The sequence below is a fragment of the Odontesthes bonariensis genome, chromosome 14, assembly GCF_027942865.1.
Source record: "Odontesthes bonariensis isolate fOdoBon6 chromosome 14, fOdoBon6.hap1, whole genome shotgun sequence".
Lineage (NCBI taxonomy): Eukaryota > Metazoa > Chordata > Actinopteri > Atheriniformes > Atherinopsidae > Odontesthes > Odontesthes bonariensis.
In genome coordinates, this window is record NC_134519.1 from 31,396,040 (window position 1) to 31,405,492 (window position 9,453).

A 9,453-nucleotide genomic window follows, 5' to 3' on the forward strand; every position below is an offset into this window, starting at 1 on the left:
TCTTCACAATAATGGAAGTGTGGTAGTATTTATTTATTTGTTTGTTTGTTTATTTGTGAATGTTTAGCCCTAATTATAGTGCTGCTTCAGAAGCTATGTCAAAGCCAAGGATCGCCACATGGAGGCGCCCTCTCGTGACAATGACTCATCAAAGGTTGTTTAGCTTAGTGGAGACTGAAGTTTTTTGTTTGTGTTTCTTTTTTTTTTCAGTTGATATAATCATACTGTGTGTTTGAATTTACAATTAGGCAACTGAAATTTTCCCTGAGATTTTTATTTCAGAGACGGATGTTACCTGATAGTGCTCAGAGAGTTCTCAGAGAGTTCTCTGAAACCTGGTTTTTGAGATGAACTCCTCAGTGAGCAGGCATGTTGAAACAGGTATTCTGAGGTATGGCTTCAACATTCCCACCCTCCATGCTTGGATATGTTTTAACTTCCCTAAGGCAACACATTTCTGTACTTGTTACTACTACTGATGTTTTTTTAAAAGATGCCTTATAGATGATTTTCATCCAAACTTTTCATGCTTTAAAAAAAAACTCAGGTCATACTCACAATTTTTTTATTTCACCCCCTAACAGTTTTTCTATATTCTTTTAAATTACCTTTTACATTTTTTAAAGAAATGTTGAATGGTTAGGAGGGAGCTGTAAACAGGGCTTTGTTTCTGTTTAGCTCAAGATTCATTCAACAGATCCCTTGTACGATAACTATGAGGCACTTTCATACCTTCAGAGTTGGAGAGGGACAAGTTGTTTGGATAACAATGAGAGGAGATGAGACATATACAGCATATGCAAGAATATATATATATAGAATAGAATTATGTTTCATGTCACACAAACTTACATGTTCATGGAAACGTTACATTGATACAATAGGATATTGGCAGGATTGTAGATGAAGCAAAGTAACAAAAATAAACAATGTCTCAACATTTATACTACAACTGTACTGACTGTAAAGACTAGTAAAAAACATGTCTTGAAATTAGTCTGGTGTTTCTTAATATTCAAATTCAAACAGTAGCAATAGATTATCAAAAGTTTACATTTTCAATTATTCTTAACATACTTTATTTCATAGGCTTATTTATCACATCACATGTAATGTTCACTTGTAAACAGCATGTTTGTATTGTATTACTGCTGTCATTTTTAAGATTACAATTCACAATGTGAAGCACCACGTCCAGATACATCTCAGATTTCTTAATTTATATTTGCAAACTCTTTAACTACCACAGATCCTGGCCACATGATCTTCAAATAAAGATGCTGCAAACTAAAAGAGTTAGAATTATTGGCCTTGTAAATTCAGCAACCTTCCATAAGAAAAGGCTTAGCGCAGAGCTTTCTCTGAGCTCTTGCTGGAACAATTGCAGCAGAGGAAACATCCACCTATAATTGTCAGGCAGGCAGCCCCCCAACCAAGGAACAGGGCACTTCCAAATTCAAACCTGTAAATGATACAGATCACAATTATGTCAAATATTTTGTCAAAGTTTCACAGCATTATAAGTCTACATGCATGAGCATAAAACTAATCAAATCTACATCCAGTATGAAAAATGTTTGTATGAGTGAAATTATTTTTAAAAATTGCTTTAAATTCTACTGCAAAGTTTAGTCAAACTTCAATAGGAAGTAGTTCTTGTAATATGACATTTTGGGAACTATGTTTATTTAATTTTGGTACCAAGGATTGGCGGAGGAAAAATGCCTTTCCCATATCTGTGCGCCAAAACGAAAGCTACTGCCAGAAACCACAACCAGGTAGCTTACCTTAGCACACATGTGGTAGCTGTTAGCATGGCTTAGTGTTTGACAAGATGAAGAAGTAGAAGACAGACTAAAGTGAATTTTAAAAGTGATCTGTAGTGCGTTTACATTGTGTGTTAGGTGTTCTCCCATTTAAAGTTCAATGCTAAGCTAATTAGTTGCCCAGCACAGCCTCAAATTCTTCTTCTTCATTCAGCTTCTCCCTTTATCAGGGGTTGCCACAGCGAGTCGATCTCGCATCATCAATTTGGCACATGTTTTACGCCAGATACCCTTCCTGATGCAACCCTCACAATTTATCCAGGCGTGGGAATGGCTCTAAAAATACACTGGCTCATGCTCCCCAGTGGCTGGGTGATCACACTCACACCTAGGGACAATTTCCCATCACCAATTAATCTAACAGACATGTTTTTGGGGGACAGGAGGAAGCCAGAATACCTGGAGAGAACCCACACATACATGAGGAGAACATGCAAACTCCACACATAAAGCCCCCAGCTGGGCATTGAACCTTGAATCCTCTTGCTGGGAGGTCACAGTGCTAACCGCCACACCACCCTACAGCCCCAGCACAGCCCCAAATTATGTGTATATAATGTCAAACTTTTCTTTTTTGTGTAATGTTAAATTAAAGTAGGAAGTGAAAGGTAAATGTATGAGAATTTGGTTGCAAAATGTACACCCCCTTGCTATGCCTCCACTCACTGATACCTGATAAAACGTGTGGGCTTCAGACGAAATGACTTAGGAGGACCACCTCACCTGGAATTAGTTGGAGTAAAGGGGTTGTAGAATTCCTTTGCTATTCTGTGGCCATACCAGGATGTTCCCACAAGAGCCATCACACCTAGAAAATTATTAGCAGAAAACCTCTCAATATTGTTACATTATACATGTTAAAACTTGCTAAGTTATGTGTCATCTTTAACAAATCATCTCTCTAAAAACTGAAAAAGAACCCACATATTGCAAGTTGTGGCAGTATAGAGGTAAAGGGGAAACAAAAGGGAGCATGCTGCCACATATAAAGGAGAAAAATGTCTCATTTAATCAATCTATATAATACAGAATGTGTCTCACCAGCAATAATGAAGATGACCCCTCCAGCCAGAGCCACCTTGTCTTTCTGCTCTGGTTGTTCAGCCATACATGTGGTGCACCTCATGCCCACTACTGCCACCATCATGGAAATAAAATTTAGTAAGATGGAGGTCAGCATCAGTCCACGTGTACCCTGCACAATCCCTGAAGATACAGATTTGGAACAGAATCCACTCAGATTAGAGCACGTTTCATTGACAAAGGGTTTTGATATTAACTTTCAGCATGAAAACTGTGGAAATTAAGAGTTGAAATCACATTGAGATTTTGCCCTTGGTCATCCAAAATGATTCTCACTCTTTGCTTTCTAAAGGTTCATATAAATCATAATTGTGAATAACAGTTAGAATGACTTCTATTTCCATCCAAAAAGAAATTTAAATAAAATCTAAGTATAAAATATGTAATCATTTTCAATGTTAAAGCATTAAATGGGCATATTCCTTTTCGTGAACAAAGCTTAATCTAAAAAATAGGCCGGTATGCAGGCAGCTTCAGCTACATCAAGCTGACATACTTATGACATCCTTTCAAGGATTTGTTTGTATGTGTCTGCTATCAATCTGTTATCATAAAGATGTAAGAAATATGTACATTTGACCAATGTAATGATACAATAAAGAATACTGAATCTTTCTGATTTCTTTTCCATTTCGGTAGGTTCTCTTTGATCAGATTGCTGCTGGAATTTGACTAACATGTTTCAGCACGCAAGAAGCCTAACAAGAAAAAAGGGAACTCTTGAAAACATCTTGTCGCGTTGAATGGGCCTAGAGCTCAACATTTTACGTGTTTTATGTTATACATAACAGTCAAGTTCCAGCAAGAGACCCAGATTCACTGTTACAACCTGTGCATCATCCACTGTCCTTTATTTTGTCAATGTACAAATTTGTTGAAAGATCTAGTTTTAAACACATTGTAAACAAAAGCCCTATTATACATTGATTGTGATGATATAACGTAATGATTTTTGATAACTCTGAATAAAGTTAAAAAAGATGTATTAACACATGATATACAAAACATTACCTGGCAATTGGAGGAGTGAATCATAGACTTTACACTGAATTTGTCCAGTGCTCTGTGACACGCAGGTCTTCCAGAGGCCCTCGTACATCGCCTGAGCTGTGATGATGTTGTCTCCTGCATAGGATGAAGCTTTCCACTCCACCATAACTGTGGATGCTATAGTCCCAATAAAACCAATGAAGGCCAACATAAAGCCAAGAAGCTGAATTCCTGCATTTGCCATTGTTCAACTCCACAAACTTAAGAAGATGGAGAACAATGACAGTAGGAAAAGATAGAGAGAAAAAAAGATCTATGATGTTCAAGAGGAAGTTGGTGTTCTCCGTGGTGGTTTTGTGCTGTAGGTCTACTCCAAAAACAAAGGTGTGTACCTGTACATCCTCAAGGGAGGGTCCAGGAATGCCATCACCTCTGGCAGAGGTCAGACGGAAAAGAGTGACACCCTGTGGACATGAACATCTACTGCAACAAAACATCTAGCATTCCAAAATCTTCAGCTTACAGTAGAACTTCTATTAAACATAATGAGTGCAGGTAGCAGCACACAGAACTTCAGTGTATTGTGTAAAAAGATTTTTTAAAGCAAATTTCACATAAGTTCCTGTTGCTACAATGACTTGCAGTGGTAGTTGTGGTAAATATTTTTCTCCTAAAACATTTGCAATAATAAATGACAGTAAGCATATTTGGTTTAGCCCTTGAAAGCAGATGTTCCCTTGAACCTAGTTTTGATTTGTTTTAGTCATTGGGGATTCACTTTTGCTGAAACAAGCTCTCCACTTATCTCAAGGGTAACTTTTTTTGTTGTGAGCAATTGAAATCAGGATTTGGCCACTGTCCAAAGGTTTTTGTCTTATCTAATTCAGGCTTGCTGTTTTCAGTTTGCATCAGCTGCCACAGATCCACACAGACATTTATTTCAGTGCTATGGGATCCCTGTAAGACATGGGTATGTTGGATATCTTTTTCATTTTAACTGGAAAAGTTATGTTTAAAGTAAAAAATGACTCTTTCTTTGTGAATGAATAGCAGCTTTTAAAAAACATGCATGTCCACTTTTATCAAATTGATATTGACTTTATTTCTCTTTGATAATTCATTCAAGCTTTCTTAATGTTTTGGCAGATAAAATGGACAAAGATTTGACTCTGACTCTCCTGATGCTGCTTCTCTGTCACAAAGGAAACAGTGACTGGCAAACCTTTTGTCCAGATAGATGCCAGTGCTTCACCCCGGTCCAAGTGCTCTGTGCTGATGAAAGGATGACATCTTTACCCAGGAATATGTCTAAAGAAGTCAAGGAGGTTATTGTAATTACATCAGCTGTGGGGTACCTTTTCTCCCACACCTTACAGGAAACCCCACAACTCACCAAGCTAATTTTCCTGAATAATGCACTGCGAAGTATCCACTCAAAGGCATTTGAGCATTTGACTGAACTGCAGGAGCTGGAGATCAGTGGGAACCTCTGGCTGGAGAATTTATTTCTGGGAACGTTTTCAAAGCAGGAAAATTTAACTAAACTGTTACTCAACTTCAACGGATTGAAGGTAGTGCTTCCTGGAATGTTTGATTCATTAAAACAGCTAGAGATATTTCAAATGAAGAGCAATATTATATCAGATCTACCCGCTTATCTTTTCCTGAACCTTAGCAGGCTGCGTGTCCTGGACTTGTCCCAAAATAAACTTGAAGAAGTGACAAAAGAGACTTTTGCAGGTCTGGCAAAGCTGGAGATTCTGAAAATAAATCACAACCTAATTAGCAATCTTTCATCCGACACATTTCACGAGTTTTCTCAGCTGACTGAGCTTCACTTGGAGGGGAACAAGATAGCACAACTAGATGACGACATTTTCTCTGGTCTAACAGAACTGAGTGTGCTAAACCTCTGTGGGAACCTCCTGACAACCTTCAGCGATAAAGTGTTTGGGTTTAAGACTTCTAATCTGAGGGAGGTGAACCTAAAAGGCAACAGACTGGCTGAGCTGTCCTCTTTAAGCAGTTTCACCTCACTTACTGACCTTATATTGTCTTCTAACCAGCTGTCCAGCCTTTCAGAAAACATTTTTAGAAATGTTACAGCCCTGGAGAACCTGGACCTGTCCGAAAACCAGCTCACCACACTGCCTGAAATGATCTTTAATGATCTGTTAGGCATCACAACTATCAACCTCCACAAGAATAACCTGAGAAAGGTGGATGCCAAACTGTTTGTGGACCAGATGCTCATTCAGAAGCTCTACCTGTCTGACAACCAGCTTGAAAATCTCCCAGTAGGCCTTTTCGACACTTTTTTCATCCAGCACACATTGAGGCTGCATGGGAACCCCTGGAAATGTGACTGCCACATGTGGTACCTGCATGACTGGGTGCTGCTGCATGGTCCGAATGTAGAGATGCTGGACAGGATGCTGTGTGAGAGCCCAGACTTTTTGAGAAAACGCACTGTAGTTTCCATTGAGAGGGACCAACTGATATGTCACCTGTCTAAAGAGGAGATGCCTGATCTCACCTCCTGCAGCCTCCAAGCATCCAATGACACGATGATCATCAAGTGTAAAGTAAAAAAATGTTCTCCAATGACAGTAAAGGTACAGTTTCAGCAGGACAATGGTAGTATTAAGGAGCATGTTTTGAAAAGTGAGTCTGAATATCCTCAATGTATCAATGAAACAATGATACAAAGCACCATTCATTAGTTTGCCCTATTTTAAAAGACTTTGATCTGTGTGCAAATAATTTCAATAAAAGTCAATAATATGCTCTGACTGTCAGCCAGTACAGTAAACAAACCTCTAACTCACCAGCTGATAACTAGCATGCATAGATGCTGCTGAATGATAAGAGGGGTGGATGAACCTTCATCAGTTTAAAGTTCAACTCCTTATTTTCAAAAGATACAGTCACCGCTTAAAAAGAACAGTGAGTAAATATGTTTATCCACGTTGATGTATTTTGCCTGTAGTTTGATCTCCAGCAGAAACCTCTGGTATCTTTATATGAACTAACAGTGCTTCACTCTCTTTAGATGGACCAGTCATCACTGACAACAGACCGAGCAGTTTCTCATGAAAATTGTTAATAAAACGTAATGTTTCCTCTTCAAATTGATTGTTGACATTTTTTTCTAAAAGACAGGAAACACTGTTTTTTAAGCTACTGGTAGAAGTTTGTCGTAAGACAGTATTACTCCCTTACAGGTCAAAATCCTCCATTCAGAGTGATTTGTGAAAAGAAGCACCAATAGAAAAGTGATAATAAAAGCAAAGTGAATGTACTTTTTATGGAGATAACTGTATTTCAAAATAGTAATATACATTAGTGGACTATCATTACCTATCTTGATATAGTCAACATGATTTAAATACTATATTTAAAGTATAGTATTTTCCTCTGAGATGAAGTACAGTATGAGTGCAGTGTTTTTGAGTGATTAAACTTGGTTCCATTTGGCACACATACATTTTTGATGCATGGATGATAACAGGACTGCTACGTCGTCGCAAGGTTTAAAAGAGTCTTGTGATTGACCAGACCTCCTGTGACCCCCACACTGCTCCTGAATACTGGGAGGGATGATAAAGAATGAGGGAGGAGGGAAGGGCTCAACACAACAAGGCACACAGATGGCCACGCCTTGAATGCAGCACTTTAACTTGTGGTTAACAAGGGTCATATGGCAGGGGGTCAATTGGCTCCTCATTTTGTTGTGAATAACATCACAGTTCACAGGACAGAAAGGGGTTGCTGCCGTATTTCCAAAGGTTTGATGGGATGGTACTAGAACTATGGCTGCAGTTTAGCAGTTGTTAATGAGCGATCAAACATATGGAAGTCATGAAAAACATCTGTTTATGACTTGGGAGTGGTACACTTGGTATGAGTAATTCAAAATAGCAACAAAAAGACATCAACAGTGACTGTCAAGTCGACAATACGACCATCATCTAAAAGATATTGAGAAAATTATTGAGAAATAAAAGTGAGGTTATCTTTTGGTCTTAAGAAGAGAGTTTCCTGCCAAACTAAAATGAGTCATAAACCAAACAGCAGATAGACAGCTGATGAGCTAGTAAGAGCAGTTTAGCAGCTGAAGAGACTGAAGATTGTTTTAAAGGGATTAAAGGACAGTAATTAATGGAATTTGATTGAGTCAAAGGTAACAAATTTTCAATAAATATTAACATTGCCCACTGTATTGTTTCGTTGCATGTTAGTATGGTAAAGTTAAAGTAGTAAACCAGCTTGATTATCTCAGACTCTCATACTCATCTGAAGTTGTTATCCAACACAGAAATGTGATACCATCACTTCATGTTGTTGTAGTTACAGGCATGTCCCTTGGCAGATAGCAGTAGTTCAAAGACCAGCTCTGAATATAATGTAGACACCAGAGGTCTGCAAGGGTATTCTAATTGTAAAATACTGTTTAAACATGCTTCTTTTGGTTTAAAAAGATTGCATGAGTCAGAATTCTGAGATAGCAACTTCATAATTAAATAGTATTTTACTCTAGTCTCAAAAATCTTAAGTTACTTAGAATTTTGAAATTCAGTATCACATAATCTATGTTTCTGAGATAGTATCTCAGAACAGTAACTGAAATTCTAGCATCTTAATAGATAAAATTTGAGATGTAGATATAATTCAGGGATACTAAGTCACAATCTTTACATGGTAGGTCTGAATTTTGACTTGGAGGTTCTTGTATGCTAAATACCTTCAGGATTGATATTGGCAGCCACAAAACAACCGAACACTGTAAAGCTCTTAAGAGGGAAGAAAAACCTCAATTCAATTCAATTGAAGGATTGAACTGGTTGAGGGAGAACCTCATGTTTATCATAGAGATTAATTGCAGTATTCTTTTGTTACTGTACAATTGTGGTTCTATTTTTTATTTTTTTTTTAAATCATGCCATTCATTCAAAATTAGTGATGGTACATCAAATAAATTTGCAAAAGGCACCAAAACTTCAGAGGCTGATGGGGTCCTCCTCAATAACAAATTACTTGTTAGCAACCTTCACTGCTTATTTTACTGACAGCTGAGTGCTGTCCTGTGAGGCAGGATGAATATCTGCTGCAAATCCGCCATGACCACATGTCATCTCTCTATGCTGCGTTTAGCGCCGGACACTCCACTCCACACATGGAGGTTCACATCGAAAAGGAGAGAAACAGAGGGGAGGAGACATTATCTGCTGAGACAAACAATGTCCAAAACAACACAAAGCACTGGGGGGTTTCCCACAGAGTTTAGAGCGCCCAGTGAGCTAGGAGGTGGAGAGGGCAGGCCAGGGTTCTCAGGACAAAGACTAGAGGTCAGCTGAGGCTCAGTGCCAGAGGCGTGAATTCAAGAGATTTTTAGATCAGGAAATCCGAACTAAATTCACAATAGATGTGTTTGTGTGTTATCACCAATTTCATAACCAATAACACAATACTGTTCTTAGAACAAAAGTTACATGTGTAATTGCTCAGAAAAACAATCTGAAAAATCAACAGATTAAATATATCTAATTTACCC

General features: G+C 38.1%; 2 protein-coding genes across 2 annotated transcripts; one reads left to right on the forward strand and one right to left on the reverse strand.

The window, feature by feature from the left end:
• Positions 1–551: 551 nt before the first annotated feature.
• cldn1 (claudin 1) lies at positions 552–4,291 on the reverse strand. Its single transcript, XM_075482407.1, has 4 exons — positions 3,921–4,291; positions 2,868–3,032; positions 2,550–2,634; positions 552–1,462 (listed from the first exon to the last, which is right to left on the reverse strand). The coding sequence occupies exons 1-4, from the start codon at positions 4,141–4,143 to the stop codon at positions 1,345–1,347; spliced, it is 591 nt and encodes a 196-aa protein (XP_075338522.1). The 5' UTR covers positions 4,144–4,291; the 3' UTR covers positions 552–1,344.
• Positions 4,292–5,050: 759 nt separating this feature from the next.
• LOC142399550 (uncharacterized) lies at positions 5,051–6,995 on the forward strand. Its single transcript, XM_075484273.1, has 2 exons — positions 5,051–6,563; positions 6,952–6,995. The coding sequence occupies exons 1-2, from the start codon at positions 5,051–5,053 to the stop codon at positions 6,993–6,995; spliced, it is 1,557 nt and encodes a 518-aa protein (XP_075340388.1).
• The last annotated feature ends 2,458 nt before the right edge of the window (positions 6,996–9,453 follow it).